This window comes from Phalacrocorax carbo, chromosome 4, assembly GCF_963921805.1.
Source record: "Phalacrocorax carbo chromosome 4, bPhaCar2.1, whole genome shotgun sequence".
Classification (NCBI taxonomy): Eukaryota; Metazoa; Chordata; class Aves; order Suliformes; family Phalacrocoracidae; genus Phalacrocorax; species Phalacrocorax carbo.
Window position 1 is genome coordinate 27,471,619 of NC_087516.1, and position 13,025 is coordinate 27,484,643.

The window sequence follows — 13,025 nt, forward strand, 5'->3', positions numbered from 1 at the left end:
TAGCCCAACTGTAAAACTATCATATTTAAAATTCCTTTGTGGGCTTACATGTTGTTCTCTGCTGAAATCCAATGCCTTAAATTAAAAGCAGTATCAAAACATCCCTTATTCACTTCTACACCATTATTATTAAATATTTACCAGTGAAATTGAATGGTAATCAAACTGTTTTGTAGTTTCAGTTTAAGTATTATTAAGTTCACAATTCAAGGAATAAAGCTATGATTTCTGTCTATGATTAATGGTACTATACTGAAATTTAGCAGTCTGTTAGGTTAATATGAAGGCTAAAGAAAAGCCAGTGTTCTTTTGTACAACTGTAAGGACTTACTAACAAAACCACATTTTGTTTGTGAAGCTAAGCAGATGGGAATGGGAATGGAGCCTCAAAACAAATAATGTTGCAAAAAATAGAGGTATCTAAATGCTTCCTGGAAGTCTTTCCAGTTCGATACCATCCAGTGCTAACCGGGGAGTAGTGTTTGGGGTATTTATCTTTTAATTCGATAAATAAGGGTATTGGTTCATACAAAATGGATTCTCTTATTTCAGCAGAGCTGGGATACAGTCTGGACAACTATATTATTTTTTCTTTTACTCTAACTTCCTTTGTCTTGCATGCTAAGGTCATAATTATGACCAAACTGAGGAGGCATTTGTTTTGTTAAATCCGTTTTACATATCTTAGGGACAGGGGACCCTGCCTGTCCCTGAAAGGATTAGAGTTGAGCTAGCTTCTTTTTAGAAGAAGCCACTGGTATGCAACAGATACCGTACTATTATTTTAACAACAAGGGCAAGAAACATCCACTTACCGCCACACTTTTTTCAGTACTGTGAAGAGTATGCAGACCAAAAGAAGCCCACTTCCTAACTCCTATGAACATCCCAACATCTTTATATAGCCAAGAGGCCATACCCATACCTTGCAGCGCCAAGGAGAGGACTGCCACAGAGCAACTATTCTCAAACATCCTAAATACACAAGTCCCACTATGCTGGGATTTTTTTCAAGGTTTCATGGCTGCTCAGTTCCTCCTGTACTGAGGGAACTGGGTTGTCCAGCAGACCTTATGGGAGCACAACAACCCTGCCGGGTAAGGGACAGAGTCCCAGTATACGGGGTGGACCTATGCTGCTCAAAAGCCAGTTTCAGCCATATTTCTTAACAGATGATATTCCAACTAAGTATTATGGCCTCTTGCCAGATGTTGGTATGCAGAAAGGAAAGAGAATTGCATCGTCCCTTGCAGCTGCACTAACTCAAGGTTCTGCAATCACAGCAGCCCATCCCTCTCTCCATTTCCTGAGACCCACTCCACTCCTCCATCAGAAGTGTCAAGGCCACTTTTGAGTCAACCAGTCGCACTAGAAATGGAGACTGACATCTGATCCCAATCACACCAGCAAGAAAGAAGTAGGACACAAGGTATACATTAATTACAGTGAAACCTGCACCGTCAAACAAGGCAGAAAACTTTTAATGGAGTCTCTTCTTAAATTATTGGCATAAAGCTAGTTTATTATTAGTTTTTCAACTGCCTCTTGCTCTCAAACTGTCTGATTTAGTAATCAGGTTCATCTGCTCCTGAAAAAACATGATTTATGTTATCACCATAGACAGATTTTCAAGTGACCAGTTTGCATATGCGGTTTCCGCTGCTATGCAGTATCTGCATCCCCATCTACTCTGAATATACTTTGTGCATGTAGGGAAAGGATCTCAATCTCTACACAGTCTAGACGATGCACTTTGAAATAGGGAGTACAGTATAGTTACCATATCAGCTACTGTCTTTTATTCTTAAACCATGTTTATATACATTTATTTTTAAAATATATTGCTTAATATATATTTAGTCAGCTTCTTAATCATTATACCAGAAATGGTTAGCGTGCAGTGCTTGCTTAAGGAGTTTTTACTAGAGTCCTTTTAGTAGTTAAATAAGACTACTTCACTTTACCTCATTGTATGTGAAGTAGTGTACAAAGTAGTCAAATTTTTGCACCTCAAATTTATTAAGTATTGCAGTAGTCTTGAAACCAGCAGTCTGTGTAAATAACTTAAATATAGGACAGAAGTTCTCACTTGTGTTGGTTAATTTTTACTTGGAGATTGGTTGAGGAGTGAAAAACTCAAAAGCAAAGCTAAGGGCTTGAACCAGAAACCTTTCCTGTTTTTTCACCAAACAGCAATTGCAATCTTTCAAAAGCTATTCAATGAACTAAAATAAGAAAATAAAATTGCCTGTCTTCATTAGTATCACAGGCTACTTGAATCAAAAGTTGCTTACTATATCAACAGACCCTGGTTTCAGACATTGTTCAACAGCTCCTGCTTGTCCTGTGTTTGGGATTTTATTTTAAATTTTATCAGAAAAAAATATGTTGCTTAAGACGATATATATTTAAACTACAGTAATCATGATTAAATTCATGCTAACATTGCAAATCTGTTATTCTGAATGGCTCAAAACATTTAAATAAGTACTGATGAAAAAAGTAGTATTTTAATTCATGTTGTAGCCTACTCTTACATGATACCATGGAATCCTTCAGTTAAGGCACTCTTGCTGATTCTTATACTTTCTTTCCACTTTCTCTCCCTAAGTCCTACCTTGAGCAACCTTACCACAATACAGAGTAAGGTAAGCTTCATTTCAGGGTTTCCTCCTGCAGCCTACTGGACAGTGAATTTTCCCACTGAAGAAATTCTTCCACTTCTAAGTTCATTTAAGGCTCCCTGAGAGGCTGGATTTAAGTTCTTTCTCCTCAGGGATTTGTCACCGAATATTACATTCCTACCTTATCTAAACAATCTCTTCTCTACAAAGCACTGTATACTTGCAAGTCCGTAGCTTTAACCCTTCCTTTTGCTTCAACATCTGGTTATAATTTCAGCTGTTTAACCACACAATAATGATTAATTTTTGGCAGATACTAGGTACTCTGTAAGAAACAACATTAGAAAGGGATTTAGGATTAGTTTGTTCGGGCACCGCTAGGTGCTACTAGAAGCTGCTGGCATTGCGCCTGCATGGCAGAGTCATTTCACTACATGGAATTTGTCTGCTCATCATTCTAAAGCTCATTTGTGTAGTAGCTGCACTGTGGTTTTGGAAGCTGTAGACTAAGTTTATAGTTATTCAGTAACACTTTGTAATGAAGACCGTACAGTCTTCCAAGCATGCAATACTAAAATTAACTGAGAAGATTATAGAAACAAACAAAAAGGCAACCCCCCAAAACAAACAAACAGAAACAAAAAATCCACTGAACTGTGGTTTTAGCAGAGTTTTCTTTTTGTCCAGATAAATAGATGCTCCAAGTTATTTTATGGGCCACCTCCACCATGACATCTGGATATTTTAAGCAGTAAAATAACGTTTCATTAACTGAAAACTTAACTTTGCAGATTTTACTTACATCAAGAGAGCCTTCATTTATAACAATTAGTCCCATGTTCTTTCTCAAAAGTTTACAGGAGTGACCTGTTAAAAACATTTTTGTTTTCAAAAATTTGTTCCACAAAATCCATTATAACATAACAAAGCATATTTTTTCCCCATAAAAGAACTACAGACAGAATTAAAGTTAAGATTCCCCCAGTTGAAAACAATGGTAAAAAAATTATACTGCATTCTGTAAAATTTAGACATACAGGTACTAAGTCAGAACAGTCAGAATTTTCCTTGCTGCAACATGCAACTCTTGTGCCTTATTCACAGAGGTGCTCGGCAGAAAGACAGGAAACATCTTGACAGGGAGTTGCAGAAAACGGCAAACAGATCTCCCTTAGCCTTGCAAATTTTTGGAATGCAACTTGCATTTCATACAAAATTTCTGTACATAAATGCCTCTGTTCTTTTATTCTTCGATGCTTTAAACAGAATGTGTGCTGTGTGCCAATGATGCAGGCTGCCTGGACAAATATATATCACCCTTCTTAATAAAGTGAAAATACTGCCATTACATGTATTGCCTCAAACCTGAAGGTACTAATGAAAATAACCTTAGATCAACTGTATCATGGGCCTACAAAAAGTTCTTTAAGATTAAAAATAGTGATAGTAATAAAACAGATCCATATGACCAAAATAATCCTTTATTTTGGGCATATATCTAGGCTACTGCAGAAGTGCTGATATGCTCAGATGCAAAGAATTTTAAATCTTAAATGCAGCTGTCATGTATTATTATTTAAAAATAGAGATTAATCACTATTGAAATGAGTTATTTCATTATTCCTTTTTTTTCCTCCTTTGTAATAAAAGGAAAGAATAAAAGGAAAACTCTTATTGATGGTAAAGTTTAAAGCAAAATTGATATTGTTTTCATTTAGTTAAGATGCAGCTTTCTTGGAAAGAAGGAAAAATACAAAAGGGTAACTAACAATACTTACATTTTCTTAATATTATTCCATTTCACTGTCAAAACCCAAACAACGTATTCTTTTTATTTGTTTTAGATGCTACAAAAAAGCACAAATGCCTGTTTTTTCCTCCTGTCTATGATAACAAGAATTCTTCTTGTTACTGTTTTAATAGAGGAAGAATCCACCATTGTCCACTCTTCCCCTACCAGTGACTGAAAAAATAAGTTAACATTTAAATTCTGGAATGCCATATATTATTAATTTTTAACAAGATACCTTTCTGTTCTGAAAGCAATTTTACTCTAGCAACTTCTGTAATTTCTATATCTGTAACAATGCCATCAAATAAATGCAAATATAATACCGATGTTAATGGCAGTCTCTTGTTTGTCCCCAGTAAGTATCCAAATTTTTATGTCTGCTTTCATGAGTGTCTCTATGGTTTCAGGCACTTTGTCTTGTAGTTTATCTTCAATTGCTGTTGCTCCAAGCAGCTGAAGATTCTGTGAATATAAAATATTCAGTACATGCAGCTTTTTCGGTTTAAATTCAGTTTTAATCTTTTGATTTCTTTTGTTTAACTTTCCACATTGACGACAAGATTAATGCTCTCTAAATTCATAAATCAGATTTGGTATCAATTAATAAAGATCTCTGAGTTTATTCCTAGGAGCTTTGAGTTAAATATCTATGTGGCTTGACAAACTGCAGAGCGTGACCACTAAAACTTCACCCAATTATTTACAAGCTCAGTAGGTTGTTCAGCAACAGCTGCCTTTTCCTGAGGGGCACCTCTCTGATTTGAAGACTTAAGAAGTACTATTATTATGTCTTCTCTGACTTGTAATGATTTCTCTTCACCTTGTTAAAAAAAGAAACCCTGCCAATTCATCTTAATCTTAAAACTATAATCTTGATAATCTTGATTACATTTGGTTTTAACTTCCCCTGCAGCAAATCCGTATTTTTTGTGAATACAGCCATTTTTATACTTCATATTTCTGTACCTTTAAAACTAGCTAAAACCCTGTTAATGACACGATTATAAACCTAATAGTGTGCAATCCTGTTTGCAGCATGGCCTCCATACTACATGCTGAGAAAGTACTTGTGCAGCTAATACAAAAATTTGTAATGGTAGCAGGGTTGCCATGGAGTTAACAAAGTTACACAGTTTTAAGACTGTCTTGTGTATGTTTGGATAAACTGCTCATCTGTGTAAACTGAAGTCCCACAAGTGACTGAAGCTATATACCCTCATTCTTTTTTTTCATGAATTAAACACTGCAGGTTTTTGAGGCTCTGAATTTTAAGCAGTTTCATCAATGTAATCTCTCTTATCTTTTCCAAGGAAAAAAAACCCCAAACCAAAACCCCCCAAAAAGTCAAGTATCATAACTTCAAGCAATATTGGCCTCATGAAATCCTTTTGCTTATACATTTAAGAGCCAGGGACTTTTTTGTTGAGGCAGTGAAATCTAACCTCATGCTTGGCCACTCCACCAGCAGCAGTGCCAGAAACTCAAGGGAAGTGATTATGGCTCTGCTCTTTGTGAGTCTGCATCTGGGTATTACCTCCCTTTCTGGGCCTTCAGTACACGAGGGGTTGACAAAGTGGAGCAAGTCCAGTGGAGGGACACAAAAATAGCCTGGGGCTCAGAGCACAGTGTATGAACAGTAGCTGAGGAAGCACGATGAGTTTAACATGGGGAAAAAAATAAAGCTAAGGGAGGAATTCCACGGCTGCCTTCTGCTACTTGAAGAGGGCTTGCAGAGAAGCCACCTTCCTCTAGGAGGTGCACAGTGGAAGGGCAAGGGGCAACAGTCACATTCTGCAGCAACAGAAATTTTAATTCAGAAAAAGGGGAAAAAGAATAGTTGAGCAGTAAACTAAATTTGCTTACTGCAGCGGGGAAAACGCCCTCCTTGTAGATACTCAAAATTTCATCGAAGTGTTGGGCAAGCAAAATTGGCCGCGCTTTGAGCAAGGCTTTGTGTCTAGATGACCTCCAGAAATCCCTTCCAATGTTAACTACTCTATGGTTCTAAGATCATTATACAATGAAGCAGATGTTGTTTGCCTGTTATTACTTTTTTACACAACAGAGGAACCCTGAAAAAAAAGCTTTCCAGTAGTTCAATCCAAAATCAATACTTTCTGGCAAGGTAGTTGTTGCAAAACTCTGTCAAATTAATCTTACCTTCATTTTGATCATCTAAACTGCAAGGACTATGTGCAACAGCTGTCAGTAAATTGTGAGATTTTTTTCTGTCCAAGCACCATTCCTTAATGATTCAGACTTCATAGCATAGAAAGCAAGGACATTAATTAAAAAACCAACCCCACCTCCCCCCCAAAATATAACCCCACAAAAAAACAACCCCAAACCCAGAAAGCTACACATACTTTTTCGATTAGTTCATAGCTCTCCTCAAGTTTGAGTGCTCTGTTCTGTAGAGCTGTTGAAGCACGGTGATAGACATCTAACCACTCCTGATAATCACTTTCTGAAATCTCAGCCACAGCAAAACAGAGAGTTCTCAAGCCTAAAGAGAAAGCAGGTAGTATTATTCAGTATTTGTTAGTCCCTTCCTTGATGTGCCTGCAACAAGTAACTACTAAAAGCTGAATTTATTGTGTTTTATGTATGTTTATGCCAATCTTCAACTTACTGCTGCATCTCTTGAAGAACTTTTATAATACATATATGAAGTAAAAATGATATGAATAGTAATATATTCAACAGAGTAACTCTTTCAAAGTAGCTGAGTGTAATACAGGGGATGTATTCAGGGGAAAAAAATAATGGATTTTTACACAAGATTTGAATTCTCTTCATCTGTAAAGAAAACACGAAGCAATCCCACATTACACTTGCTGAAGTAAATGTAATTTATGTTGCAATATGTACATTACAATGTATGTAATTACATATTTATGTAAATTATCAGTAATGAATACATTAGATTTTTAGGAACATTAAAACTATAAGATTGGATTATATTTCTGAACAAAAACTTAAAAACTTAAATGTTGCTATGCTGCAAAGCAATAAAGTTAAAATGTATCAGCATAGTGTTACAACTACCCTTTTCTTCACCCCTCCTCACCATTCTTAGGGAATTCTCAGCTGAAGTTTGACACTTACTATCTAGAAGCTGACTTAGAACCGACTCAGATTTAATTTTCCCATCTCAGATTCTTTCACCTTCCAAATTCTTAAAATAAAATCTTTGTGTACAGGCAATATTTGGAGATCTTATTTAACAATCTTTGAGCTGGTTATAATTAACAGTTTTTTTTCCTTCAGCAGAAAACTGAATTGAGCACTACAGTGAGCATTTGAGACTGCAAGATCACAAGAAACACGTATTTTTTGACAAACACATTTACATTCAATTTAAGTAGCCAGGTGTGAATGTCCTAGCAGTTCATTTTCATATATTATGAGATTCTTAGGTTTCTTGAGCATGAAATTGGCACAACTCTTTTTATGCTGAGAAGAGCATTGCTCTGGCCAAATGATGTTTTATGAAGCCACAATTTGCAGGCAGGTAGATTTAGGAGGCAGACAGGCAGGACCAATGTAGTTAGTGCCTCTGGCCTCTCCTCTAGGAGCACCGTAACCAGGGAGAGGTAAACGCAATCTATATTTGTTTGGAGGTTTCTGTTGTCTACAGCCCAGCACCAGGACCAATTTTGAAATGATCAAGAGGCTAGACGTGAAATAAAACACACGTGTCTTAGATGTAAGACAGTAATTTAATACTTTCAGGATGAAAACCATGTGCAATCCTAAAATCTTGACAAGTGAACAGCATTAGGAACACAGCTTCTCACCATCTAGACCTAAAGAATTAACTTAAGGCTAACAAATCAACTGTTTTGGTGGGCTTTTTTTCCTCTGTTTAATAAGGATATGCTAGCATGGTCCAAAGAAATAAATATGAGGTGAGGGGGAAGAAAGGAGTTTATGACTGACTAATAGTAATACTATTTCCTCAATTCTTTCAAAGTATTTTGTGCAGATGATAGAGTGGAGAAATCAGGAATATCAGCAAACAAGTTTTTCAAGGCATTTGCTTTTCTTTTTAAATCAGATACTAATTATTTCTTCTATTTTTGATGAAAAAAAGAAAGATTTTTACAGGCTGGAACAACAACACAGTAAAAATATGCACTTTCTCTATCCAAGCAGGTATTAACACTCAAGCTTAATAAATTCTTAAATATAAATGCCAGCCATGCTAACCGCTTCATTTTTGAACAACACACCAAGAGCATGCAGCAAATGCCAAGGACATACTGTACTGCCACATGAAAGGATACACATGAGAAACTTTGTGATGTCATTGGCTGCAATTTAAATCTGATGCAAAAATAAATACAAATTTCTTTAATTGATTCCAGAGAGACATACTTAATTTTTATTTTTTTCAAAGACTGAACTTTATGTTTTTGAAAGGTTAGCAATTCACTCTTATGAACAGTAAATCTTTTCATCTGTTGACAAGAAGGGTACAAAACGTATTTGAACAAACTTCTTAACACTAAAATGTGCAGTGGTTTTAATGATGGGTGGAATTTTTCACTTTTTATGTTGATTCATTCAGTCAAACCTGACTGTTAAGGGAAAAATTATATCAGTTGTACCACTGATTTAATGAGAATAATAATTAAGAATTGGGTTGAAATTTTCATACCAGTTCACACAGGAAAGCAGATATTGATCTATTTTCACCTTTTCTGTAACCAAATATATAGCCTTATGACCCACACTAACTTCGCATCTAAGTAACTTTTCCTTGACTGATCCTGGTTAGGCCTTTATAAAACCCCAAACTGGGCAATCAGCTCATACAACTCTATTCATGAGCTCACAGGGCGTACCTGAGCGTCATGTTGTACCATCAAATTTGTTTTAGTTCTGCTTTCAACTTTATTGTGTAATCTATTATAACTTTGATACTCCAATATCATTTAAGGCTAACCAAACATGTCCTCTAGAGATCTTGATATGGAAAACTAACAAAAGAAACAGATCTGTGGCTTGCTTCTGCCATCATTGACAGAATCAAGAGTCTGAAGGTGCTGAGTATGACACTAATCAAAACACTAATACAAGAAGATTTGGCCAGACATCAGTTATCAAAAGGTATGGATTGTATTTTAGAAGGAAAATATTGTAATAAAGTTTGCTTTCCAATGTAAGCTTATTTCTTAAGACACATTAAAGATAATTTTAATGTTCTAGTAACAGTATATTAAAAAAATGAAGAGGTAAAAAAATTGCATTTCAGATTCCCATAACTGCTATAATTCTGCTTCCAACTGCTCTCTCCCAACTCATCGATAAAACACTATCATACTTTGCAGTACAACTCTATAATCATTTACTAAGATACCAGAAAGGGGCATGGCATGGAAGATCTAGGAGCTGCCCTAGAAGAACTCACATGAAAGCAGAAACCTTTCGACAGTAGGCTTTCCTGCTCATGTCTGTACTGGGGAATCCACTATTATTAAATAACTAACTGGCTGCTTGTATCATTCGTCTTAATTTCACAGTCTCTTAGATTTTACTTACTATTACTACTTCATGAATCCTCATGGAGGGGTTCCCCACCTTCAGCAACTGCTTTGTAAGAGTGATTGTTGGAACAGCAGAGATACCAAAACACACCATATGGAAAACTAGTACTGACAATTCCTCTTATTGTGACTGGTGACAGAAATAATATAGCATAAAGCTACCTTAAAAGCACTACACTAGTCATTTACAAGCACCTTCACTGTGGCTAACTCTTCCTGTGTGTCGTCCTGACAGCATTCATTGTGTGTGGGACATGAAAGTTATCATGGGAAACGAGATCTTCCCAGAAACAAACAATGTGCAATGTGTTTGCTCTCTGGAAAAGTATATTTTGTTTAAAAGACTTTGCTGTGAACTGTGTGGGTGCTTTTTTTTTTTTTTTTTGGCTAAGCGTGAATTTACTACTGAAACTTCTCAGGAAAAGGAAGATCTTTTTTGGGAGGTGTTACTAAAACAAAATTTTCAAACTTAACATGAATATTACATTACAGCAACATAAAATTGCAAAACTGAAAAGGTGAGCCTTAACTGAATTTAATATTTAGTTTTATATTGAATAATATCACCCACCTTCTGTAGCAAACTGCTCTAGATGTTTTAAGGTGATTTCTTTGTATTTTGAACTTTCAGCAAGACGGTCATAAATTACAGTATCCTACAAAACAAATAAAATGAACTAGGAACAATTTAATAGAAAAATGAGGTTTTTGTGCAGACAATACAAATCATGTAGGAAAATGGCAGAAAAATATGCAGCACCGTATTAATTTATTTCAGCATCAAAAATGAATAGAAGTAATTTTGTTTCAGAGGAAGGAAAAAAGGACATTTCAAATCCTCAGAGTCTCTAAATTTACAAATTCTGCTGTGATGCAGTTTTTCCCTCCTGTGTTTTTTTGCTGTTATTTCCCTTCATTTTGGAAAGAGCTGCATCTTCTTTTGGCTTGCCATCTGAATTTCTTTTCATCTCCTAAAATGCTGTCTTCTTCTTCAATATTTAGCCCACAAGGTAAAAATAGTGTTTCATAACTGCCATTCTCAGGTTTTTGTAGTCAGCTTGATACACAGAATATTAAAAACAGCTTCTCTCCACTTGAGAAGACACAGAATGGGCATTTATATTCAATCAACTTCATTTTTTTAAACCATTCAGGAACTGGATTTGCATTTCTCTCTCCCTCAAACTTGACTTAAGACACAGAACAAGAACTAACAAGCAACTCTTCCATTCCTAGATACATTATGATTAAGATGCCTTCCCATAGATCCTGTTTGCAGAAAATTTTACCTCTGGCATAACATCAATGGTAGGTTAAAATTCCCATCTAGTCACTTATGCTAGATTACTCTTTCTACCTAGTGATTCATGCTCAGCTACTCCAGCAAGTACTTAATAGATTAAACCATACATTCGCCCATTTTCTTGGAGTACAGAAAGAAGGAATAGGAAACAAAGGTATTAGTCCAGTACAAAGAATAGGATGAACAGGTCTGTCATACCTTCATAGGCAGTTAGTAAAAAAAGACATCAACTAGTTCATCCCATTGAACAGCTACATAGTAAAATGATGTAAATTGAAAAATGCATCAACATTCCTTCCCCCACATATTCAATGTTTTGACTGCAGTTATAACAACCTTTTGCTTTCATATTTGTATGGGTAGCACATGTTCTTTGACACAGTGAAAACAGAATAAAACTCACAGCTCCTTTGCAGTAGAGTCTTAATTTTCCCGATGGTGTGCGAACTATCACTGACATTCTCTTCCTAGCGCTGGAAGAGAAATAAATGCCCTGTATAAGGTGGTTCGTAAATATATTTACCAACGTTTTACCTAAGAATATCAATGCTTATATAAGACAAAGGAAAAGAAGTAAGAGCTATCTATTCTGAATTATGTTCTCAGGTGACTGGGATGTAAAAACAGTTTTACTGTCTAATAATTAGACTGAATGCTGGTTTTCTCTGCATGCTTCTGTAGGCCTCTTTCCTGTAAAAACAAGTTCAAGAATTTTCACCTTCATCTGAATACCGTCTACTGATCACAAAAAAGCATCTTAAAGCACAAAGCACTTGTGACCAATACCATAAAGAAATAGTGCATCACAGACCATTTCAAGCTTTTTCTTCCTTCCTTCCCAGCCAGCCAGAGTACCTCGTACACAGTACTGTGCTGCAATCCTATTACTGTCACCCCAGCGTATCATTCATCATGCAGTCTTAAGTGTGCTAAGAATTGGAGAGGGGCTTGTCTTATTTTAACTACTCTCTGGCTCTCAGTTGCTAATGAGATCTAAATATTTTTTCATCCTCACGACTGAGGGAGGAATTGGAGGAAAGCATGGAGAAGACTGTCACTGTCTGCCATCTGTCTTCCCATTGAGGGACCATGCCCAATCAAAATCTGTATTTATACCATAATTATTTCAAACTTCAACTATTTAAATAAATCCACAGACACCATTGAGGGAACAAAACATGTTTCTCATACAACAGTTCACAGTAAAATACACAAAAGCAGTGGAAATAAATGGTCCTTTTACAGTTTTGATTCCTGTTGGAACTGGATCCCATTTATAGATCATTAAATAGCATTACTGTATGAATGGTTCCTGAAGTTCAGACAGCCATGGAAAACATCCTGTAAGTGGATGTATGGAGGTAGGTGGAGGAAAGAATTTAATAATTACTGGTGAAGTAACTGACTCAATAATATATTCAAGAAAATATTTTCCTATTCCACCTATGCGTACACTTTGCTTTAAGTACAGATGTGAACAGCAATATTAAATTACATTTCTACCGTTAATATTGCACAAGACAGCATAAAAAGGCACGAACTGCTGCAACTCTTTCTCCATTTCATCTCTTATCCAAAAAACCTAAAATAAAATAAAATAAAACCTAAAATAAAAGCAAGTCTCAGATCCACTTTGATTCCTGGAAAGATGATCTAGCCTACTGCTACTTAAATTCATTACACTTGCCTGAATGTTCAGTTAAGGAACCGTGGAGGAATTACAGTAATTTAGGGTTTGTATAAACAATAAGTTG

The 13,025-nt window shown here is 35.9% G+C and overlaps 1 protein-coding gene across 4 annotated transcripts in view; it reads right to left on the minus strand.

The window, feature by feature from the left end:
* The window catches only part of ATP8A1 (ATPase phospholipid transporting 8A1), a 125,469-nt gene that overhangs the window by 54,261 nt on the left and 58,183 nt on the right, over nt 1–13,025 (minus strand). For all 4 annotated transcript variants that reach the window (XM_064449359.1, XM_064449360.1, XM_064449358.1 and 1 more), the window contains 5 exons: nt 11,675–11,744; nt 10,540–10,624; nt 6,783–6,922; nt 4,740–4,878; nt 3,427–3,491 (listed from right to left, as the gene is read on the minus strand). In XM_064449359.1, the coding sequence (XP_064305429.1) occupies nt 3,427–3,491; nt 4,740–4,878; nt 6,783–6,922; nt 10,540–10,624; nt 11,675–11,744 (499 nt within the window). The remainder of the gene's footprint in view (nt 1–3,426; nt 3,492–4,739; nt 4,879–6,782; nt 6,923–10,539; nt 10,625–11,674; nt 11,745–13,025) is intronic.